The 25,046-nt window shown below is 39.4% G+C and overlaps 1 protein-coding gene across 3 annotated transcripts; it reads right to left on the reverse strand.

Annotated features, from left to right (window-relative positions):
• Positions 1-3,360: 3,360 nt before the first annotated feature.
• Positions 3,361-24,718, reverse strand: mlxip (MLX interacting protein). Of its 3 annotated transcripts, none has more exons than XM_077600853.1 (17): positions 24,129-24,718; positions 23,240-23,346; positions 23,082-23,167; positions 19,762-19,851; positions 19,268-19,309; positions 18,339-18,480; positions 18,024-18,107; positions 16,028-16,122; positions 12,855-13,314; positions 12,230-12,297; positions 11,454-11,550; positions 11,279-11,370; positions 8,546-8,650; positions 8,345-8,472; positions 6,781-6,904; positions 5,784-5,913; positions 3,361-3,909 (listed from the first exon to the last, which is right to left on the reverse strand). In XM_077600853.1, exons 1-17 carry the CDS (start codon positions 24,458-24,460, stop codon positions 3,782-3,784), a joined length of 2,310 nt encoding a protein of 769 aa, XP_077456979.1. In that variant the 5' UTR covers positions 24,461-24,718; the 3' UTR covers positions 3,361-3,781. The 3 variants fall into 3 exon arrangements, with proteins under 3 accessions (XP_077456979.1, XP_077456978.1, XP_077456977.1); XM_077600852.1 differs by having other exon boundaries at positions 11,460-11,550; positions 18,339-18,549; XM_077600851.1 differs by having other exon boundaries at positions 18,339-18,549.
• Positions 24,719-25,046: the final 328 nt, after the last annotated feature.

A 25,046-nucleotide genomic window follows, 5' to 3' on the forward strand; every position in this document is an offset into this window, starting at 1 on the left:
CTATCCAAAAAATGTTACTGTTATATTACTAGAATTACGTTAATGAATCATGTTTTTTCTTGGCATCTGAACAATTCATAATTTGTCCCTCAAAAATGTGGCTTATATACAGGCTCTGACCGGGAATCCAAAAAATGTGGGAAATAGATGTCAAATACTAACAAAAGGGAAAAATAAAACACATTTTTATCAAGACAAATGACTGACATTTCACACTTCTGTAAGCAGTAATTTTTGAAAAGTTCATTCATTTTCTGAACCGCTTATCCTGACAAAGGTCGCAGGGGGTGCTGGAGCCTATCCCAGCTGACTTCGGGTACCAGGCGGGGGACACCCCGAATGGGTAGCCAGCCAATCGCAGGGCAGAAGGAGACGGACAACCATTCACGCTCACACTCATACCTTTAGGGCAATTTAGAGTGTTCAACCAGCCTACCCTGCATGTTTTTGTTATGTGGGAGGAAACTTGAGTACCTGGAGAAAACCCACGCAAGAGAACATGCAAATTTCACAGAGTGAGGACTGACCTGGGATCAAATCCTTGACCCCAGACCAGAACTGAGGCCGATGCCCCTTTTTGAAAAGTTTTCTGACTAATTTATGAAATGTTCAGCAGTAAACTGCAACAGTTCTACTTACAAAAATAAATAAAATAAAAATCTCTTTCTCTAGGTGGAGCAGGTTTTCAACAAGAACCCGCCGCTGAAATTCAGCGAGGACAACTTGGATCCAATTCCAGGAATAACAATCCCAGTTGGGAACAGCAAGCATGAGGTCCAATTGTCCATTTGCTCAATCAGTTTCTACCTAGAACAACACTTGCCATCCATTATCAAGAATGTGACCCTACAGCACGCAGACCAGCTTTTACACAACATCGGGGACTTTTTTAGCCAATTTGAGGATGCGGTGAAGCGGTCCGCACACCAGCAACTTCGTGAACAAGAGGGACGAGATGAAGGTGGCGTGCCAGAAGAATGCGGCTCACAGGAAATCACAACTAATAATCATAATCACGACTACATTTTGAAAGAACAAGGCCTCAGAATCATCTACTATACTCGCAAATGGGTGGAAGATTTCACTGATTCACAACCAAACTGGTGTTAACAGGAATTTGCTTTCCTCTCCACTGACTGACTAGTACATTCACACACTCGCTGCCTGAAAATTATTATTTATATAATATTAAAATGATGAATCTGTATCACTATGTATATTTATATATTTTTACAATGTTTTCATGTTAATCTAATTATTATTATTTATAAAAAAATGTTTGTTTTTTATTATTAAAATGCCCTTTTCACAAATAACATCTACTGGACTGCATATGTTTCTTTAACAATTAAAAAAAAACATCAATTACACTAGAGCATTGATGAGGAAAAGTGGCAATCACTTCTTTTGTTAGCTTCATTCATATCTATTTTGCGCGTATCCTCGCGAGGGTGCTGGAGCCAATTGTTAGGTCTAATAACATAACCTTATTAATGAAAATACTTTTAAAGAAACCATTTTTGGTTTTCTTAATGTTTTACTAATGAAAACTAAACATAAAACAAACAGAATCTAGAAAATACCACATTTTACAGCTGTTAACTAATCCATTTCAAAGGCATACCTTACCATCATCACTCAAACTGGAATATGGTGAAAGAGTTCCATATTTCTGTTTTGGCATTTCAGAAATATTATACAAAATCATTCCATCTTGGGTGTCCCTTAAGTCCGTGGAACTGAAAAAAAAGTGTTTTTATCTGTGGTACAATCTTTAGAAAGTATTCAAAAGCTTAATGTATCTAGTTTTTAATACAATTATTGACCATTTTAACCACGACATTAAATAGATTTTTTAGTTAAATACTATTTATCTATTTTTTATTACACATAGCTTCAACTAAATAATAAATCAATATATATATAATCAGTATATAATCTGACTTGGCAGGCTGGCGTGCCAGTCTTGTACATACCATGTGCAATATTTAAAAATTCTAACTTTGTAAGTATTTCTGGGAGAAAGATAATCTCATCTCATTTCATTTTCTGAACCGCTTTATCCTCACTAAGGTCGCGGGGGGGGGGGGTGCTGGAGCCTATCCCATCTGACTTTGGGCCAGAGGCGGGGGACACCCTGAATTGGTGGCCAGTCAATTGCAGGGCACAAGGAGACAAACAACCATTCACGCTCACACTCATACCTAGGGGAAATTTAGAGTGTACAATTAGCCTACCATGCATGTCTTTGGAATGTGGGAGGAAACCGGAGTACCCAGAGAAACCCACGCAGGACCAAGGAGAACATGCAAACTCCACACAGGTGGACCAACCTGGATTTGAACCCAAGAAAAATAATCAACATTTTTTTCAATATAATTTACAATTTCTATATTAGATAAATTTTCTCAGTTCAAACCTAAACTGCCATCGATATCCTACTCTGAATAAATGACTGCAATTTGAAACTTCCACATCATTGCTTTCAGTTTTTATTCACAATTCACACCGTGTCCCAAAATAAGGGGAATCTGGTTTGTTTGTTTTTTTCTGGGCAAACAGTATTGACTATTTATACTTAGAAACCAAAACAGGAGTTGCAGATAAAAAAATGACACTGCACCATTTTGTGATAAAAAAAGTTAACAATACACAAATTCATTGTCGTTATCAAGCAAGAGGACCAAATATGACACTGGATTATATTGCAATTATGCCGTCTGAAGATATATGAAAATATGACGTAGTGCATCGAGGACAAAACAAACAACACTGCATTGTTTTATACTCACCAGTACTACTGCCCTGAGGACGCATCAAATAACATGATGTTGACTGACACCATTTGTACACATACAAATAGAAAGGTGAGACAAATATCTATATACAGTGAAAACGTACAGTGTACATTTGAAGGTGCTGTAAAACACAACGGCAAGTGACTTTAAAACGATGGCAGACAAATAAAAAAGAAAAGGTTATTCTATTTTCTCTCCCTTTCTCAGTTGCCTTTGCTCAACCCGCTCCCCCCAAAAAATCAACCAGATTAAGTTTCAGTCATTTGGATTTTTTTTAGGTGGTCTGTATTTGATAGCACCTTTAAAAATGTTTTCTTGCAGTTTTAGTGAGGGTCCCTATAAGGGCTATAAGTTATGTCGCACAGTAGAAAAGGGCTGAGCTACTAAAAAAGACAGAGTGGTTCAGCATCATTCTGTTGTCGTAGTTAAAGGCAAAGACATGACTTGAATCCTGCGTATCCATCATGTGTAACATTGGGGGGGAAAGGTAAATAAAAGCAAATAATTCTAAGAAAATGGGTCAGACATTTTATCGATGCCCCAAACTATTTTAACCATGTGATTATGCCAAATGTCCCACCCTTCCATGGGATGTCATTAAACCCCATTATCACATGGACCTGTGTTCGAGTCAATCAGTGTGTGTGCGTGGTTATAACTAACAACAAAACGGCTGCGGAGTGTGTAAACATTTTTTCCGTCCAATCTCGGTAATTTGCTATTTGCATACTTAGTTTGAGCAACTTCCTTTTACATGAAGGTCATTTATTCAAGCCGTTGTCTTTCCATTTAACTCTAAACCTACCGCTGAGCGCGATTGACATCTAGTTCATTCGGACTGGGAGAGTTGGAAAGGAGCTTTCGCTGCCAGTCCTCCCCAATTTAAATGGATTGCTCGTCCACTGAAACTTGATCGTTCGCCGCCACCCCTCCTAGTTTGAATAGATCACTGTAAAGCCTCAGAGTTCTGAAAAAGAGGATTATCAACTGGGCGGAGAGGGAGGCTCCAAGTCGGCGTGCTTCAAGGCCTGGGTGGCCTCTTCGGGTAAGCGTGACGGATCGCTGAGGACGGACGTGGTGGTGCTCAAGTAGCAAAGGCTGCTGCTGACCACTGAAACAAATGCAGATACACAAACAAGTTCACTCACTCATTTGTCCAATCTTTTTACAGAAATGATTTCAACCGCCGGAAATGTGTCTAAACTATGTGATCGTTTTCATTGGCCTAACAACAAACGTATTATAAATTATTGGAAAAATAACTTTATATCCTTTGTTTTTGTTGTGTACTGAAGACATTTTGGGTTCAGATAAAAAAGATGAACACCCCACACGTTCACATACGCAACTTGAATTTTGTTTTTTTACAGTAAGATGTTTCAGACAGTCAGGAAAATGAGCATACGTATGGGCACAGACATTAAATAAATTAACAAATTATTTGCCAAGCAGAGTTATCATTCTTGTACAGACGCTCCCCTACTTACGAACATTCAACTTACGAACAACGGTACATACGAACATGTCTGCAAATTGCGTTTAAGTCCAAAAATGTTCACAAGTCCAATTTTGTATTTCGCGCCTTTTTCGGAGTAGTGCTTCTTTCCGCCGCTAATACCGATGCCTGGCGCTGTGAGGGCTCAGCTCACCCAGCATCTACCTTCTTCTGTCCAATTCGTTGCAATGCGGAAGTGTGTGAACGTATCTCCAGGTCCCAAAGAACCTTTTTCATTTGTATCATTAAATATCTCGTGCATCCATTATTGAATATGGTTGGTAAAAAGCGAACGGCTTCTATTGAGGGAGTTGCAAGGAAGAGGCAAGCCATTTCATTTGAAACGAGTGGCAATAATAACGAAGCTTGATGCGCGTGAGAGTGGTGAGCGTTTCACGGGCATTGAATCGTTTGACCGTCAGTACCATTTATTAACAGAAAGATCGAGCAGCAGGACCCAAATATTGAACGTTGCACAAAGTTTGCAAATCAATTGAATGATGCCATACAGTGCTACCGCATCATTTATGATGAAAAAAAGAAGAAAACTGTGCAATCGTCATTAGGTTGCTTCTTTTGGCCAGTTTCTAATACATAAATCTCTCTCTCTCTCTACAGTACTGTACATATTCTCTCCATTTTATTAAATGTTTTTTTTTTCAGTACAAACCAATGCATGTTACTTATACAAGCCTTAAACATACAAATGCACTTATATAAACCTTCAATATACTTATATCGGCATTAAACATAAATTATAATACAAAATATAGCACTGAATCAACTTACAAACAAATTCAACTTATGAACAATCGCTCGGAACCAACTGCGTTCGTAAGTAGGGGAGCGTCTGTATAGTCCTTCTCTTGAAGTCTTTTTCAAACAGTGAACTGTGACTCTTTCACCTCTACCCAGTGGAATGATATCAGTGACTATTGTTTCTCAGTGCACTAATAGTTTCTTTTTCAAAACCCTATAAATAGTCATTAGGTTTGAATTAAACAAAAAATACTTTTTTAAAGTGATTTTGACAATTGATAAAAAAACAAAAATAAAAAACAACTTCAAAATGCAAAGCACGTGTTCCAAAAATGTGTCTTGTATTGTATTGTCTAGACACGGTGCCTTTTGGAAATGAATCAAAAAGTTTAGACCTGGTGCCAAAAGCATGTGGTTGCTCAACTATGACATAAACTTCATAACACAATTTCACTTCTCTGCAGAGTATCATGTCACACGGCAAGAGCCAAAAACAATTTAAATGTCTCAGCAAGTTTATACCATAAACTCAAGCACCAAACTCTACAGCTTGGCAATGAATTTCTTTCTCTGCTTATCATGGAGAGTCACTTTTGTGCCGAACAAGGAATTTCTTCCCACGCCATGCCATACTCTATTTATTTATTGGTTTTTGTTTATTGCTTTCTTGTTTCGGCGGACAGTCGATTCCACAGAAATTCGTTTAAGATTTGATAATAGAGGTTACTCACAGGGCCTGAGGGCGACCAGCGAGCAGTGACGTTCGAGCCACTCCAGTGTGGTCTGGCAAAGCTCCGTCCCGGTAGCAGTCGACACCATCTTGTTAAAGGATTCGAAGAGTGGCTTGATAATTATGCTGAACTGAGAGCAAAATGTCAAGGCACCATTGGGATTGAATCCATTGTTAAACATATTTGGTTACAAGGCTTTTTACATACACATGCAACAATGGAAAACAGAAAATGAATGGAAAATACTGTGCACATTATAGCACGTTAGATGCAATATGTGAGTTGCATTCAGAGGCTGTCATTGATTCATTTCAACCTGAGAGGGTTGGAAGGGAATGAACCTGTTTGATTGCTATTGAAACATACTAGATTTAGATCTATTACCATTATTGAGATCCAAAGATTTAAGAAGATTGGGCTAAAGGGGTGCTGTATGACATCAATATATACATCAGAACATTCGGAAGAACCCAAAACACGGACACATGTTCCCCACTAAATAGTCAACAAGATTCAGAACTCCAGCATTAAAGGGGAAGAACAGACAAAATCACATTTTGCGTTTCATATATTTTATAGTGCATTTAATTGTTTTTATTATTTTTTCATATGGTATTGTGATATCATTTTGTAACCCTGGCAAATCAAGGTGCATCGTTGTCTTTAGTTTAAGTCTCTCGTCCCATCCCTAATATGCATGGGTTGTTATTCTACTTGACTTCCCGTATTCAATAAATGTCGTTTCACAGGAATATGAAAATGAAGATTGAGTACAGTGATTGCCTAAAGCTTAAGAAAAATCGTGCAATGAAGTACCAATAAACCAGATGACGAAATACCTGTATGTGTTCCACTGAATGTTTCCCTTCCGCCAACACAACCACCGCCCCGCCCCCCACACACACACAAACTAGGAACCATTTTAAAAGTGACTTAGGTAACCTGACAGGTATACCATTAAGACTTTAAACACAAACAGCAGAGACGAAGAGGATACAATCCAGAACTTCCAGTTCTGCCGGGAACGCTGTCTGACATACTCGGTGAACTTGTGCTGCATGTGGTCGAAGCGTCGCTGCGTGACCTGTGCTCCCGTGGCCGGCATCTGGTCGTGACACTCGCTATGATTGACAAAAAAAAGAGGCAAAAACTGTAACGCCGAATACAACAATTCACTTACTGCAACCTATAAACGTACCCATAAACACTACAAATTGTGACCATGCCAGAAAAAAATGACTTCGGGGGGGGGGGGGGGATTCAAGTGTTTTTGAAGTAGCAGAGCCCAAATAATGATTTCTGCTTAAAGAACAAAACTACACAAATTAAAAACAAAACTGAAAAGGAGTGCTGAATGATATTGGAAAAAAAGTGACATTACAATTTTTGGGGTGTTTAACCAATGAGGTTGATGGCAATCAACTGATTACATTTTTAAGACACCTTATCGATTGGAATGAAAACCTGTGCCTAATCTGGCCCTTGAGGACCAATTTCAATACCCATGTGATATGGTGCTCTCAGGTCTACGAGCAAAAATTTGAGTATAATTAACAGCGAGAGAGGATGCGCTGTTGACAATGAACCATGAGCATGCAAAAAACTTTAATGTTAGCTGAATGCAGTTGAGGCAAAAGTCAGAGACAAAGAGAAAGAACTGCGTTCCTTTGGAGCTGAGCTCCACACACCAAGAACGTGATGTTTCCCCTAAAATTTGAGCTGACGCCAGTAAATTTCTCATCAACTCGCACGTGTGGCACCATAAAATTTCCCTATTATTTAAAACCTGTTGCTGATAAGAGATAACTTTCCACTCTGCCTTGAGCCAATCTGGCACGGACATCATGGGGAGTGGAGCAGAAGGAAAATTAATTGCAACAACTAATTGCAACATTCTGTTAAAACAAAAGGACATATACGTACATCTTGCTACATCAATTGATTAGTTGCAGAAACAACTTGTTGTTGCTAAATAATTTCTAAGTGTCAGAAACCCAACAGATATACACGGCAAGAGAAGAGGATACGAGCAGATATTAAGGTGAGGCGAAACTGGAAAAATGTCATTTTTGGAGGAAACAAAATTGTGGATTTAATCTCTACATAGGTCATTAAATGGGAGTTTTAAGCATTATGCAATAGAAGGATCCTTTGTGTCATCATTGTGTGCATTTATACCATTGCATCATGGTAATGTGAAATAGCTTTAATGATGCAAACGTAGTAGACTTGTTAACAACACACCTAAATTTGGACCCAATCGATTCATTAACATTAACTTCTAACTGACAGTACCTTTAAAATAAAAATGATCAACAGTATTCCAACATGAAATATTTTGCCTCAAGGAACCAATTTGTGACTTTGTAAAAGTTAAGTCATTTAGGACTACAAAAATAAATATCTTGTTAATTGAAAAAAAAAAAGAAAAAAATGAAAAAATGAAAAAAATCAAGAAAAAAATTCACACAAAAAAACAAAGAAAAAATGCATTTTTAAAGCCCCCCAAAAAATGCTAACCGATATTTCATATAAAAAAATAAGAGTTATTGACAACATACTTGATGGAGGCCTTTAGGCTTGTAATCTCCTCCTGCAGCTTACTGATTTCCTCCTGCATTTGCTCCCTCTCAAGTTTGAGCTTCTCAATGTGCTCTACTGTCTTCTGCATTGTGACGGCAATACTTATCTGAGTACACACCAAGAGACTTAGAATGGCTAGTGAAAAGTTGTAAGAATTCGAATTTTGACTACAAACTTACATTGGCTTGTGAATTGAGGGAGGGAACCAGGCTGCCTAGCGTTTTGAAGGAATGGTTTATATTTGATCGTCTCTTCTGCTCAGCAATGTGTCCTCTCCTTGGAATCTGGAAACAAACAATGTGGCTAAAAGAAGACAGACCAAAAGAAAGAGGATATTAAAAAAATCTGAGCCGTTGAAGCAAGACATCACTGAGCTGATAGCGGCAGAAGTTGAAATACTGAGATGTTTTTCAGTGGACAAGGCAGGGAATTGAGCGATTCAACATAGTGAGGATGCTAAACACATGGCTTAAAGATGCGTGCTGCTCACTCTATGAACTTGGTGGATATTTTAATATATTCTCAGAACAAAAACACTTTTTTTTTAAGATTAAGAATGCAGCTACTAAAAAGTAGCATGTTTTTATCTTTTGTGCCACCGGCATCTTATTCCTGGGGAGGAAGAGGCAAGCGGCCCCAAAACAATCTGCTGTCGATTCAATGGCAACTTCATTTTTGTATTCTGTCGATCTCTCTTACAAAAACCTCTCCGTAATCACGGAACGCGGTGGCACTTCTGCCTCTATGCTCCTCCTTAATCTTTCATGAGTAAAGACGCCACCTCAATCAGAGAATCCTAGCGATTATAGGCCAGTTTGGGATCTCACATTGACCTTGAAATCTTTGAAAGAAATTGGAGCAAAGTACCCCCATGATCGCATGATGGTCTACTATACCAAAAAAAAAAAAAAAAAAGACCTCTTGACATGTAATGTCATGACATGTGGACTTCCTGTGGGTGGCTCCAGTTTTTTTACCTAGGTCTACAATGTCTTGTGTGTCTTGTGTCTGTCTTGCTACTGGAACCAAAAAAATTCCCGAATACGGGATGAAATAAAGTTCTAATCTAATCTAATGTAAATAAAATATTTACAATTATAACACCATAAGCAATTAACCCAAGGGTGTCAGACTCGGGTTGGTTCGCGGGCCGCTTTAACGTCAACTTGATTTCACGTAATATTTAGATTTGTTTTTTATAACTGGATTAAAAGCCCTGAATATTGCGTTTTTTATAGGTCTAAAACAATGTTTATTTTAGCTTTTTTTTTTAAATATGTTTTTAGATTTTACAAAATGATTTTTGAACTAAAAACAGAAAAAATGGATTGAAAAATTACAATTATTGATTTAAAAGGGGGGAAAATCTGGAAATTTCATATACATCTATACTCTTCATTTTAATTTGATCCTAAAACAGAAAGTCGGCACTCATGATTTACTTTCCCGGGCCACACAAAATGATGCGGCGGGCCAGATTTGGCCCGCGGGCCGCCACTTTGACACATGTGCATTAACCCCTGAAATCTACACTTAATTACGTAAATTTTCCAGATTCCCCCCTGAAGTAACTGCTCCTTAGAAGTGGTACAAGCCAGGAAATAAAAATATAAAATATTCCTGGCTGAGTAGGAAGTAAAAGTATTCCACGATTCCGTGAAATCGTATTTTAGATTACGATCTATACTCATTCCTTCCGTCTTGATATGTTGAAAGCAATACTCACCATCAGACAAGTGGAACTCTGAAAGGGAAATATAAAAGAGGCTAGGCATGATTTACTGCAACATCACCGTGTAACATGACCCCAAATCTCCACAGATCATGTCTTTCAGACAAACGAAAATGAACCGGTATTTACTCGTCCGTGACACTTTGACAACGGGAAATGTACTGTACTTATCCAGTTCGGCCACTTTTACAAACAAGGAGAACCCCAGCCCTAATATTGTGCTTGTTTACTTTTTCTTAGGTTTTGCTGAAAAAGTTATTTTTGTTCTTTCAATTAAATCTGACCAATTCATTTGTAGGAAACAAATCTAAATGGGACACTATCAATCATGTGGTTCACCTAATATATATATATATATATATATATATATATATATATATATATATATATATATATATATATATATGTGTGTATATATATATATATATGTGTGTATATATATATATATATATATATATATATATATATATGTGTGTATATATATATATATGGTTTACTGCTTATTAAATGTTATTGTTTCGTTAAACGGGGAGGAAATTTGATGAAATCTAGTGCAGAAATGTGAAAACAACCACTATGCACAAAAATCCGAAGATAAGACAGCAAGGAGTCCTGGAAGTGGATTTAGACTTCACTTCTGTAAATTGGCTTGTGAGCGTGCTTGACGGTTGTCTTGGCTTTTAATATTTACAATCAATTCTCATTAGAGGGATTTCTAATTATTTTTGGGTAATGAGCAGGCCCAGTCTATCAAAAGTCTTGTATCATGCATGTACGTAATTTTGCGCTACACTGCGTGGGGTTCCTCCGGGTACTCCGGGGTTTCCTCCCACATTCCAAGGACATGCATGGTGGGCTGGTTGGATACGCTAAATTTCCCCTACGTATGATTGTGAGCGTGAATGGTTATCTGTCTCCTCGTGCCCGAAAGTCAGCTGGGATACACTCCAGAACCCCCGTGAGGATAAAGCGCTTCAGAAAATGAATGAATGAACGGGTGCAATTAATTTTGCACATTTTCTATCTATCGGGATCGATAGAAAATGTGGTGGCGTTATTTTCTAACACTATGTTACAGTGGTACCTTTTATTCAAGTCACAAAAAGCCTGAATGGGAAAAGTTTTGTCCCAATGCTACCTATCACATACCACAGCATACTCAAATTGTATTTTTTTTTACCTGAGATGTGCTACTGCTGATCAGTGATTGTGGACTGGGAACTTGATCTAAAGCACAAGGGGAGACGTGACCTGACGCTGGCTGGCCCTGAACTGTAAAGAGAAAAATAGAGCACTATGAATTAGTAGTCTTCTTTAGTGTAACGAGACATTAGAAAGTTGGAACAAAGCCGCACAGACACCTGACACTGCCTCCTGGTTTCTGTGGCTAGAAGAAAATGATTTCTCTGAGGGAATGTTGCACTGAGGAGACTTCTGGTAGAATCCGCCAGCCTTATGTGCAAGAAAACGGAATATTTAAATTGGGATTAAAGTGGGGTGGGAGGGTAATTTCAAGGGCAACAAATGTCAAAGACAAAATATTAAGAAATTGACTCCAGCATCCCAAAAATAAATTAATGTAAGACATGCTTGTTTCTTTTTTTTTTCTCGAATCAAAACGTTTTTTTAATTGAGGCAAGCTGGGGTGTTTTTTTTTTATCTTACTTTAAACAGGTTTCCTATTATTTTATTATTTTGACAGGTCATATTGCTTGAATTAGTTCCCCATTTCATTTCGATTTGTAAAGTTTTTTTTAAATCCCAGTTGTTCCTTTGTAGTTACAAATAGATACAACTAGATATATAATAGAACTAATAAAGAAAGTTAACGTTAGTCTTTCAAATAGACAAACTGAAGCATGCTGCCAAACAGGTCACACTTAAGTCACCTAAAATGGGAATATCGCCCATTTTTCTGGCATGCGGTATCATTATAATGCACATTCAAGTAACAATTTACTTGGAGTTTATTTCTGAACGCTATACATTTCATACACAACTTAATATATAACTTGTTTTTGCATCAGGCTTGAAATTGAACGCTGTCTTTTTACAAAAGAAACATTTTGTATCCGTTTATCCAAATTAAAGTTAAAGGTAATGGTAATGCAGTGTGGATGTGAGAACTCACCACACCACAATGAGCAATCAGCATACCAGAAGATGCTACCACATCTGTTTTCACGGTTGGGATGGCACCTGAGGGATAAGAGGAATACCAGTGAGCAGTTGTGTTTAAGTCTTGCCTCCCCCATCCCAAACAGGAAGATCATTTCCAAATGGGTGCTGAATCTGAATCCTATGGATTCCTGGACTAAACACTTAATTTTTCAGTTCATCTTCATGTTTAAGAACATCAAGAACTAAAACATTGGACATGTATATTCAAAAGCTAAGCAAAAGCCACATTAGGTTGACGTGTAAAGGTTATTCTGTGTTCTAAGTACCTCCCAAAATTTGACAGCAAAATTACTATTCTTAGTACTTATGCAAGGTGGGCAAATAAATGGCTACATTTGCATCACCAAATTTTCTATTTTTAAACTAGTGGCTCTCTTTGATGTTGTGTAAGTAGTCCACATCATCCAGTACCAATTTTGGTTTCTACAAATCAATTGTAAGGTTGAAACGGTCAAACTGATTGTTATTAAATGTTGGGGTCCACAGTGTTATGTTTATTTTCTGGATTTTGAGAATTTTCTGAAGACAAATAGCATTTCCTGAACCCCAAAAGTTGGAAAATCTTGCATCCAGACCTGTGAAGAAGAACTGCTGCGGGGACACTGGGTTGGCTGGGGTAATCTTCTTCAAGTCTCGTTTTTTGTTGACGTTGGGCGGCTGGAGATGTTTAGGACGGGCAAATGTGTGAGGCGGTGGAGGCGTTTGGGGGGCAGGTGTGCTCAGCATCGGTGCTAGGGACAGCACCCGGGGCGGAGGCGGCGGGGCGCATTCGGTGGAAGCTGCAGGCGCACTGGAGGACGGCACAATCATGACGGTTTCGCCCAAGGGAGCCGCAGGGTTCAAGGGGGATGGGACCATGGATGCCACAGAAGCTGGGATGCACTGTGACGCCAGAGGATTGGAAGAGGAGATGGCAGCGTGGGTGCTAAGTGTGGAGTGCCCAGGATAAAGAGGTAAATAGTTGTCCACGATGGCACCAGCACTGGTCTCACTGGTTTCACTAGTCACGGAAGGCGGGATGTGGCTATCCGTGAGCTGCATGGACAACAATAATTGGCTCTGGTGACACAACACACGTGCAGTGGCACCACGGCCTTTGAGTTCAATTTGTGTTAAAGCTAGGCTACATTCACACTGCAGGCCAATTCCCATTTCGTGTCATACGTATGACACATCTTATTTTTCATGCAGTATGAAAAGGAACTACGGTATTTTCCAGACTATAAGTCACATTTTTTACTTAGTTTGGATGGGCTTGCCACTCACTCTGACCGTCAACAGCTTGTTATGTCGTGTCTTTAAGGTCCTTGTTATGCAAAATCTGTTAATATGTTATATTATTAGGTGCTTGTTTTGTCTGTTGTTCACTATTTTTCATTACTTTAACATATATTGTTGTATATAACTTCATACTCCAGTGCAGCTTTTTTTCCCCCTCTTTCGTTCTGCATTCTTTAGCTCGTGCGACTTATACTCAGGTGCGACTTACAATCCGGAAAATACGGTAATTGAAATTGTGAGCTGGGCTCATACTACTTGTAAATGGATTCAAAATAAGATATCCATCTAAAGGTCTATGAAAAAGTGGAAGACACCAATGCTTGACAAAAAAATCCCTTTTCCTCCTTGAAACCGTATGATAAACTACTTAACCTTCGACGATTTTCAAGATTTTCACTTATAAATGATTGATTGTACGGGTTGGTAATTTCAGTTTATCTATATCACATAGAAGACAAATACATCTGAAAAGTGAAAACAAAAAGTTGATATGAGTTAGGATAAGTTAGCAATAATTGTTTAAACAAAAGAAGCCGGGTGCATTTGTTTGCGACCCTTGTTGTTTCTTAATATGATTATTTAAACTAAAAGATCATGGAAATTATCTCTGTACACAGGTGAAGCCAAACACAATAAAGGATATTTGCAGGTCTGTCCTCTTTCAACTTTCGCATAGAATTTGGGGTAAAGATACGAAATGCTGGCCAACGTTGTGGAATAGCCATCTCAGTCCTGACTGACTGAATTGGAGATGTTTTGTAAAGAATGGTCATAAAAACATCTTTAAGAAGAATCCTCAACATTCGTGGTTCTTGTTCCGACTGATCCATCTTAAACAGTTTAACCAATGAGGTTTCTGCTAAAACAAGCAGAACTTGACAGCAATCAACTGATTCTAATTCTAAAAGGTGCCGTCTTGTTATGGTTGGGGTAGATAATCCGACATCCACTGCAGTGATTTGTGGAACAGTTTGGAGACAACATTTTTTGAGACCGTCCTTTTACAAGGACAAGATCTACTATACCACCAAATTTTTATTTTAGGGTGCCCAATTTTGGCTTCTTTCATTCAAATCGTTATTGCGCACTTTCTGTGACAATATCTTGTCAAATACTACTGTATTTTTCTAATGTATGATATATTTAAGTGAAATTGCCGGTCCAAACAATCAATGATTGATGTATATTTATAGGAGTTGAATTAATTAATAAATCTTGAAAATTAATAATTGTGGTAACTTTGGCATGACTGCGGTATCTTAAAATCCTCAAAATTACTACCTAGCGTGATAGTGGACATCTTCGAAAGTGCGTACCTTCGCGGCAACATTACATTACAAACCAAATCGCATATATTTTCCAATCTGAATAGCTGCCCCCTAAAAATATGAACAAAACAAATTTTAAAAAAAACCAACTGCATCGCGCTAACTCAAAACACTCACTCATACAGCAAGTCATCTTTTCCCATTTAAATGAATGTAGTGTCCCAGCACCTCCAATTCCCTCCAAAGTAGTTAACAATAACGCTGCAATTTTTTCCCTTTAAGCCAAAACATTTGCTAGAACTTTCCCTCTGACAGTATTGTAAATTTGTACATGCTGGGCAACTTCTACACAAGATCTAATGTTGCTATTGGGTTTATGAAGACAACTGCTGTCCATTTGGGGCTCACAAAACAAACAAAGAGGTTTTGTGGGGCAATGACAAAGTATAAATGATACAATAACCCCTTTTTATATCATGCATACAAAAATATTGGTGAAATCAAATTTTACGTTATTGCTCAGCACATGATAGATTTTATCTGGCACAAAAATAGAAACTATCATAATAGTTTTTTTGGGGGGGGGAAGTTATCGTATTTTCCGCACTATAAGGCGAAACTAAAAGAATTCAATGGTCTCAAAAATTGGCAGTGGGGCTTATAATTCATTAATTAATGAGAATTCCCTTTAGCACAGCTCCATCTAGTTCATGTATAAAACAACTTCTAACACTACTACTATTACACCATGTATTGGATGTATAACACAATCCCCAACTACTACCACACTACCACCCCCACTACTACTACTATTGCGTCTTATAATACGGTGCGCCTTTTCTATGAAACAAATTTTAAAATATAACGTTCATTGAAGGTGCGCTGTATAACCGAGTGCGATTTATAGTGGGGAAAATACGGTACTCAAAATGGCAACCACTTTACATTAAAGTCTATCGAAAAAAGGTCCACAGAACACTCGGATTGACACAAATAATCTTTCAAGTGATGCAGTTGACTGAGCAGCCGGTCAGGTGCCATTTTTCAGTTTAGTACAATTACTATGTTATGTGGGTTTGTGTCACTACTAAAGGACAGTAAAGGAGGCAAGAAGATGGAGTATACAGGGAGTCACAAACTCTTACTCCCTGCTGTTTAGGGCAGTGATTTGTTAAAATCTTGCTGTGCTCCGTGTTTACCTGCGACGGAGAGCTGCTGCTGGGCATTGGGGTGACTGATGGTGCGGTGGGGGAAACGGGGAGGAAGACAGGTGGACGGAAGCTGTGAAATAAGTCTGAAAACAAGAGTCTCTATGTTAGCAAGCTGTTAGTAAAAAAAAGAATAAAAAAAGAATCATTTTATTAGAAATATTAATCAATTTTCATCTACTCTCCAGGTTACTAGGTTAAAGAAACTAGTGTGATTTCGGGAAGAGTGCACAATTAGTGTACGTTCATGAGGGTGAATGCAGGATTGAATCCATTCAATTCATACAAAAGGACCACGCCACCCTAATGACCCTAATGAACAAACTCTTTGGCGGCAAGTTGGACGACAACGCGGTCACCGGAAACTAGTATAAAGCTGTGAGGTAATGTAAAGAAAGCGAAGCTACTACGGCTAAATTGAGCTCAGGAGACTGTTGACTACTAAGCGAATGAGATACATTTCCCACCCAAAAATCCGCCTACTAGTCTGTTGTGGGAAATGTTTTTATTTTGCCATCATTTTTGTGCGTAAACTGATTGTCTGGAAGATATGTTACGTTTATTTCCCAAATTATTTAGCCTTTGCCCGGATGGATGAGTAGGTAGTTTTAATTGTTTATTTAGATCACAGGTGTCAAAGTGGCGGCCCGGGGGCCAAATCTGGCCCGCCGCATCATTTTGTGCGGCCCGAGAAAGTAAATCATGAGTGGCGACTTTCTGTTTTAGGATCAAATTCAAATGGTTATAGATGTACATTACATTTCCAGATTTTTCCCTTTTTAAAATCAATCAATGTAATATTTTCAATCCAATTTTATTTATTTTGTGTTTTTAGTTCAAAGCACATTTTGTAAGATCTAAAAATAAATATATAGATATTTTCCATTTTCCACTTTAATAATGAACATAATTAAAAAATATATTTTGTTTCCATTTAAGATGAAACACATGATTAAAAGAAATTTTCCATTATTAAGAAAAAAAAAGCTCAAATAAACATTGCTTTGGATCTATAAAAACGGACTATTTAGGGCTTTTGATCCAGTTCTTTTAATCATTTAAAAAAAAAAAAATCTAAATATTAGATCTAAAATGGTGCGGCCCACATGAAATGGAGTTGACGGTAATGCGGCCTGCGAACCAACCCGAGTTTGACACCGCTGATTTAGATCATTAAAATGCTACATTATAAATGGTGAGAGATCATTCTTTTTTTCATTGTATTGTGCTTTTCTAAATATAAATATACATATAAATATATATATATATATATATATATATATATATATATATATATATATATATGTTTAATGGCTAATATGACTAAACAGAGCAATTATGAGACTGACTGAGCAACGGTTACATAACTGTATATGTCTGCATGTATTTTTCAATATAAAAACTGCAACAAATCCCGCCAAAGGTATAAATGCAATAAATCCCCTGGGCGATGGATCGGTTATGCCTCTTATGCTCCTGTGTTTGTTTTTTCATCGGGAGCCGTGGCGGTTCATCTAAGTGGGTGGCGATTTGAAGCATTTTAGAAAGCAAAAGCAAAACGAAGCTGCTCGCTAAATTAACCGTGCTGGGTTGAAAATTTAATAGGACTTTTAATTCAGATGACTAAGCGTCCCACTTAGCTCCAGTGAAACATTCACATTGCTGTGCCATGTTTCAATTTGCCATGCAGCGTTGACAGGTTAAACATCTATTTTCCATTCGACTGCCTGATTGGGGATGACCAGACTTGTTACCTTGCCTTTGGTATTTTTTTTCTAAATCCGCTGAGCAATCAGGAAGCAGATAACTAGAAACCTGTCTAGTTAACTGCTTCCTTGTGGCATTTCAAATACTGCATCAAAGAGAGTAAAGGTCAAAATACCACTTTCAAACCCAACCCCAGGGTTAAAGTCTTCATTTGTAAACAGGTTACATATATCCTTGAAAAGAGATGACAGCAAAGAGTTTGCGCCACCACGGCTTCTACCTTGTAGTGGATCAAAAGAAAAGTCCAGGTTGGGCTGCAACTGCAATAGTCCTGGTTGAATCATGTCTGCATTCACTGCATGAGCTGGGGAAGGCAAACAACTCTGAGGTTACCATAGTTTGCTTGAACCTCTCACTGGAAAGCTGAAGCCTTTCCTAAAATATTAAACTAGGTTCAGAATGTCAACACTAGTTGAAAATCTAACTTTGACACAAAAAAAAACAGATAACGCATTATATGACATCCTAACCCTTATTTGGGAGACTTGTTGTTGTACAGATAAAACTAAATCCACCAACAGCATGGCATCCTCACCGTTCTCCCTGGGATTGGGCCAGGCAGTGGGCTGGTGCGACACCAAGGTGGAGAAAAGCGTGTCAGACACCTCGGACATCAAGACTTCCACATCAAAGAAACCTTCGAGCTCCATGGGCACAGGGGCCACACTCTCTTCATCCTGACAAAAGCAAGCACGGAGCATGTCTGGAGAGACTTCCCCAAACAGTGCTAACTGCTCCTTGGGCCCCTTTAGGTGTTACAAATGCAAGCGCCAAGTCGGTTGGTTATTCATATGAGCATGCGGGAATCAGTGAAGCCAACACACACAAACACAAACACAAAGTAGAATACGCACACACACAAAAAAGTGATTTTCTAACAGAAAGTATCATCAGTAATCAATTCAAATAGAACCATGTTAAATTCTAGATTTAGAAGATGAATTCTAGATTCAGAAAATGAATTGAAAACCGATAACCCTGGTTTTCAACTCTAAATGGGAAACCTAAACTGAACCCCAAATCCTGCCGTAAAACACCTAAAAACCTTTTTTTAAAACACAAACTTAACAACAAAAGATGAAACCTATACAGTATGTCCTTGTGTTAAACGTGTCTCCACCTATGTCGTTTTGTCCTTCCTTACAGCTTCAGAATATAATTCAAGTAAAATTTGATGTACTTGAGATGTCAAACAGCGCCATCGTGTGCGTCCAAGCACTGTTACAACCACATTTGACTTCTTACTCAAATTTCTATCAATTCTTTTTTTTAAATATTGAAATTCTCAAGACTTTTTATACCAAGTATGAAGCGACAGAAATATATTTTTCTTGACTGAAATTGTAACTAAGGCCCATCCCTAGTTCAAATGATCCAAATAAAACAATATAAAATGTTTGCGTGGATTAAAGTCAAAGTGACAAGCTGCATGCACATTTTTCTTTTGCCACAGAATTTGCATACCTTGAGCAAACTTGATAGGTCATCATCCTTATGTTTCTGCAACTGAAAAGATGGGAAAATAATCAGTGCCCATGTTAACAGGGAACCAGACTTTTCAAAATTGTTTTTTGGTAATAATATTCTTGCAAGGAAAAGTAAACACGTTTAAAAATCAGTAATTGGTCTTTTTTTTTTATTTCCCAATTTAGCTAGTAGCTGCAAGTCGGTACAAACTATATTATTGGGATTAAAAAGTACAGTGTAGGGAGAATTACCAGTGTAATGTTACATGTTCATGGGGTTTTGCAGAATACAAAAGGTGTGTTAGGTCTCAACATATTACTGTGCGCGATGACATTTTAATGCAAAAGGGAAAATCCTGTCTGATTTTCAACTTGTACGCTCATGCATTAAAATGAATAATTTCAATGCCTAAAAATGTTAAATATTGACCATAACCTGAAAAGTGCCCCCTCTGCTGTATGCACAACTGAAACCAGTGAGTGAAACTCAACTCTTTTCTTAAAGTAGGTCCTCCACTTATGATACTCTCGAATCACGACTTCAATTCTTCTCTTCCAACATTTGCCCTCGGTGGTGATCATCTGGGAGTCAGAGCACATGATAGGAAATTGTGAGAATTATTATTCATTTGAATATTTTCCAATATCCACCTCCAAGGGGGGCCCGGGGACCGAGTGGTTAAAGCAGGGGTCTCGAACTCAATTTACCTGGGGGCCGCTAGAGGCCGAGTCTGGGTGAGACTGGGCCGCATCAGGATTTCCACAAGAAAAGCACTGATAAAACATTCCAACGTTATCAAATATCTTTATTTTTTAACAAAAAATAATGAATTAAATAAATTAACTTAAAGATGAACAAAAAATAAATCAATCAGTAATACAAAACCAAATAATACTAATGAGCATACAGTAGATATACACTGGCTGGCTAAGTAGAGAAAATGAATTATTTTTATTCCGTTTCAAATGTCTGTATTAACAGCTCTTTAACCTTAAACTTTCTGAACTTGAATGGAACATTGAACATGAAATATTCTGAACACGGCTTCTCTTGCCTACTCCTTGCTGCTAGAAACCTGGCAGCGCTTCTTCTCACATAGTCACATTTGGCTTGAGGGAGGAAGCAGTGGAGACCCTCAGTAGAGCTTGAAGATGCTCATCAGTAAGTCTGGACCTGTACTTGGACTTATTGAAGTTCAAGGTGGAGAAGAGCTTCTCACACAAGTATGTGCTCCCAAAAAGGCACATGGTCCGCTTGAACCTTCGGGAAAGTTCAGGGAAGCTGGGGGTCAACTCTCTCAAAAATTGCCCAAGCTTGTCTGCTTCTCCACTCACCTCCCTGAACTTGGCTTTGAGTGCAGAGTTGCACTGCAGGTCAATGAGCTCCATTTGAAGCTCAGGAGGGGCATCTTGCACATCAAAGGAGAAGGGGTCCGCAAAAATTTGAAATGTGGCTTTGTGTGTCTTGAAGTCTGCAAATCTGTGATCAAATTCCTCCTGTAGCTTCGAAATGGCCTCAACATACTTCTCACCACTGAATGGTGTGCCTGCATCCACGAGAGCCTTGCATGCTGGGAAATGGCAAAGGTTTGTCTGAGAGAGCTGGGCTTTCCATAACACAAGTTTAGTGCAAAATGCTCTCACGTTGTCATAGGCAGCACTGACAAGTTGCCCCTGGCCTTGTAGCTTCTTGTTCAGTACATTAAGCTCATGTGTGATATCAACAAGAAAAGCCAAGTCCATGAGCCATTTGGGATCACTTAGCACAGGATCAATCAACTCACAAACGGCGTAGCTAGCTTTGACTGCTGCATTACTGTCTTTGGTAGCCTTCTTGAAGAAATCCTGTTGCCTCAGAAGACGTGTTTTCAGACTGGCAACCTGGTTGGCTCTCTCATCTCCCTGGTATTTTTCGTACTCCTCAGCATGTCTCGTAGTACAATTACGTTTCAAATTGTATTCCTTGTGCACCGCAACTTTTTCAGTGTAAATGAGACACGTCGGGGTGCCCCTGTGTTCAACAAAGAAATATTGCACTCCCCACTTTTCTTGAAACTGTCTGTGCTCATCACCGACCTTTCTCTTCACGGCAGGCTTTGAAAGAGACATCTCTGGGGCTCTGTAATATGTTTTTCCACTTGGAATGAGTCTCGGGTTGATCTTTCACATTCAGTCGCGCGGGTTTGTGGCGCATGTGCACTTTCGCTCTCCGTTTCAATCGCGGAGATGGCTACAGACACTGACACAGGCTGGATCACGGATCATAGCGCCTCATTCAGTTCTATGCTGAGAGCAGCGGAGGAGTGTGCGCGCCGAGCGGAGTGATCGGCCTCACGGCTTCTCCTCCGCCCAGCTGATTGGAGGAATGAATGAGTGAGTGAGCGAGGCACTGGACAGCCCGGCCGATGTCCCGCCCTCCAGAGCCGTATACCTCACCGTGATTGGTTCATTCAGCTCCGAACCAAAGTTCCCTCTAATTTTTTGTTGGTCTGAGCAGAAAGACAACCTCCCTGAGCGCACTGAGTACCAGTGTGAGCGACATCATCGGTACTCGGATGATTCGCCTAAAGACGTTTCGCCGACGGACGTTTGACAGACGGGCAGGTCGCCGAATGGACGTTCCACCGAACGTTCATTCGGCCGAACGGAGGTTTCGCCGAAACGGGATTCGAACGCTCGCCCCGCCGGATCGTGTGTGTACAAGTTTTTCAACCTCGGCCCGCGGGCCATATACGGCCCGTTAGGATTTTTAATCCGGCCCGCCGCCGGTGTTGTCCAAATTATAGTAAAAATCAATGTTCGTCTACCATCAATGGCAGTCCGGGAGTAAGCACCCTTGGGCAGGCAGATGTAGCAGAACCGAGGGGTAAAATGACAGCAATCGGGTCAAATCCATCCTAAAACAGCATTTAATGATTAAATACAAATACTGGATGATATCGCGATGGAGGCAAAAAAACGTCTATAGACGTCCATTCGCCAAACGGCTCAAAATGCTCTCAAATTCGGTCAAATCCAGCTGAAAACAGCGTTTAATGATTAAATACAAATACTAGTATTTGTATTTAATCATTAAACTAACAAATACTAGTACGACCTGTCCGTCTGTCAAACGTCCGTCGGCGAAACGTCTTTAGGCGAATCATCCGGTCACGACATCATCATTGCTCGCTATCGGCACACCAGTATCACACCTGCAACAAGCAGGTGCATGTCAATGTTCCCTCTAATTTTTCATGTAAAACATGCTGTAAAACAAGAAAAACATGAGTGGACAGAGCTACTGCCACTGGCTGCCACTTAAACGGCGCCATCATGGGGAAAGGGGTAAAAAAAAATTAAAAAAAAAAAAAAAAAAAAAAAAAAAAAAAAAAAAAATCGATCTTTCATATTAAGACGGGGGCCGCAAATTATCGTCCCGAGGGCCGCAGTTGGCCCGCGGGCCGCAAGTTTGAGACCCCTGGGTTAAAGTGTCGGCCCCACAGTTCTGAGATCGAGGGTTCGATCTCAGGTCCGGACTTTCCTGTGGGGGGTTTGCAGGTTCTCCCCGGGCTTGCGTGGGTCTTCTCTCGGTACTCCAATTCCCTCCCACATCCCAAAAACATGCATGGTTGGCTGGTTGAACACTAAATTGCCCTTAAGTATGAGTGCGAGCGTAAATGTTTGCCTCTCTTGTTGTGCCCTGTGATTGGCTGGCCACCAATTGAGGATGCCCCCCACCCCTGGTGCCCATAGTTAGCTGGGATAGGCCTTAGCACCCCCCACAACACTTGAATAAGTGGTACAGAGAATGAATGAATGAATGAATCCACCTCCGAGGTACGATGTGCTTCCAGGTCAATGTTTCCGTCCAGAGGGGTTACAAAATGACAAACAGGATTTTGTCTTCTCTCCACATCTGCAGGTGAACAAAAATCCAAACTATGTTACTTAAAGCAAAATATACTGATAGACAGCATTCAGGGCTTACACTGCATGTACCACGCCCTCCAGATAGCATTATTGAGGCGGATCTTGTCTCTCCAGAGTAGCTTTAAACCCTTGAAGTTTTTCCACTTTGGGGACACCAGCTTACCACTGAACAAACAGAAGTGATTATCGAATTAATTTCATTATCAATTTGTTGAACCATAATAAATAAGGCAAAATCCTAGCAAAGCAACTAAAATGACATCACTGAAAATGAATGAAATCATTTGTCTGACAAATTAATCCACAGCTTTCCCAAAATAATCCGATTGTTCATGTTTTAGGGATCCCTTTTCACATTTTACTGTTGGAGGGACATCTTTAAACTATGTGATGATTTATGATGATGAAAAAGGTTGCTCCTGTCAATATCTGGGGGGCAATTTTAGTCCTTAAGAAAATGGATAGGATTTTCAGGAAGGCCACAAAAGGCACCATGGACCTCAAAACGCACATAAAATGTTTCAACTTGAAGGTGCTTTTACCCTGCACCCCTGGCCGAGTAAATCACAACATTGCGTTCCTACTAGGCGTTTTACTTCCTAAAAATGGCAGAGAAGCAGTATAGTGATCTCCTCTATTGTCTTAAAAATTTTTTATTGGCACCAGAATTCCACACGGTGGCGCCAAACACTTGTAAGCAAATATTTTGCAAGGCTTTTGTCTTGCGCGTACCATCAGCGAAATCTAAATAAACATTGACATTAACTGAACCGAAACTACGGAAAAAATTAGTACATATAAATATATATAATATATATAACCAGACGTGGAATAGGTCGTCCGCACAATAATTGCTTAGGTAAATTACTAAAACCTAAAAAAAAATACTTTACCGATGTAAATCTTCATTGATTGATTGATTGATTTTGCTCCCGGGTGTGGCATACCTGTAGGCTAGAGTCATGCACTCAAAAAGTTTGGTCAAAGATGCGTCGATAGAGATGTGAGACGTGCTAGCTTTGCCAAAGTGGTACGTCTGACAGGTCTGCATGTTGACGGTGTCGAAGTCGTAGCCTTTCTTCGGCGGGTGTTCGCTGTGTGGCGATGATACCATGAAGTGTCCGCTGTGAATGATTTGGGACCTCCTGGGGTTCCGACTCCGGCTCGGGCTGGGGCTGCGGCTCGGGCTTGTCTCCTCAGCGTCGGAGTCGTCGTCGTCGTCTTCCCCTTGCTGTTTGTTCTCTCGCTGCCTGTTGAAACTAGGTTGCATCGAAGCCATGGCTGCGAACAAATAGCTAACAAGCTAGCAAGGTAGCCCGGGAGGAATTGTTACTATCCTACCCACGTCATGAAACTTAGCCAAGGCGCGACGAGTGGCCCCCGGTCCGGTTACTTTTGTATCCTGCCACTTTGACGCGCCCGCACCCAAAAAAGTTCTTTGGACGACTTTCACAACTTTGTATACAAGTTAACCAAAGAAAAACCAGCTGACGCAAAACCAACTGCTTCATATGGGAGGGCGGGGCCAGATGTCATCGTCGAATTGCAAGATTTCTAATTGGTCCGTGTAAGTCCGTCACCTTCGTCTGATTGGTCTAAACGACTACCGCCCCAACAACTGGAATACGTATAAATAAAGAAAAGGTCGCTAAGGGGTCAAGAATCACCATCAACACTTGACAAGTAAAATGTTGCAATTTTTTTTCATTTTATTCTATGACGATTTTGCATTTCAACTCCAACTCTTTGACAGTTAAAATATCATGCAAAATTTCAGGACAATTTATTCTACACTCCTAAATACTGCACTTCTCTTAGAATTATCTTGTTCATGGTTTTTTTTAATTCTACGACTCTTTTATTCG

The sequence above is a fragment of the Stigmatopora argus genome, chromosome 5 (genome assembly GCF_051989625.1).
Source record: "Stigmatopora argus isolate UIUO_Sarg chromosome 5, RoL_Sarg_1.0, whole genome shotgun sequence".
Taxonomy (NCBI): Eukaryota; Metazoa; Chordata; class Actinopteri; order Syngnathiformes; family Syngnathidae; genus Stigmatopora; species Stigmatopora argus.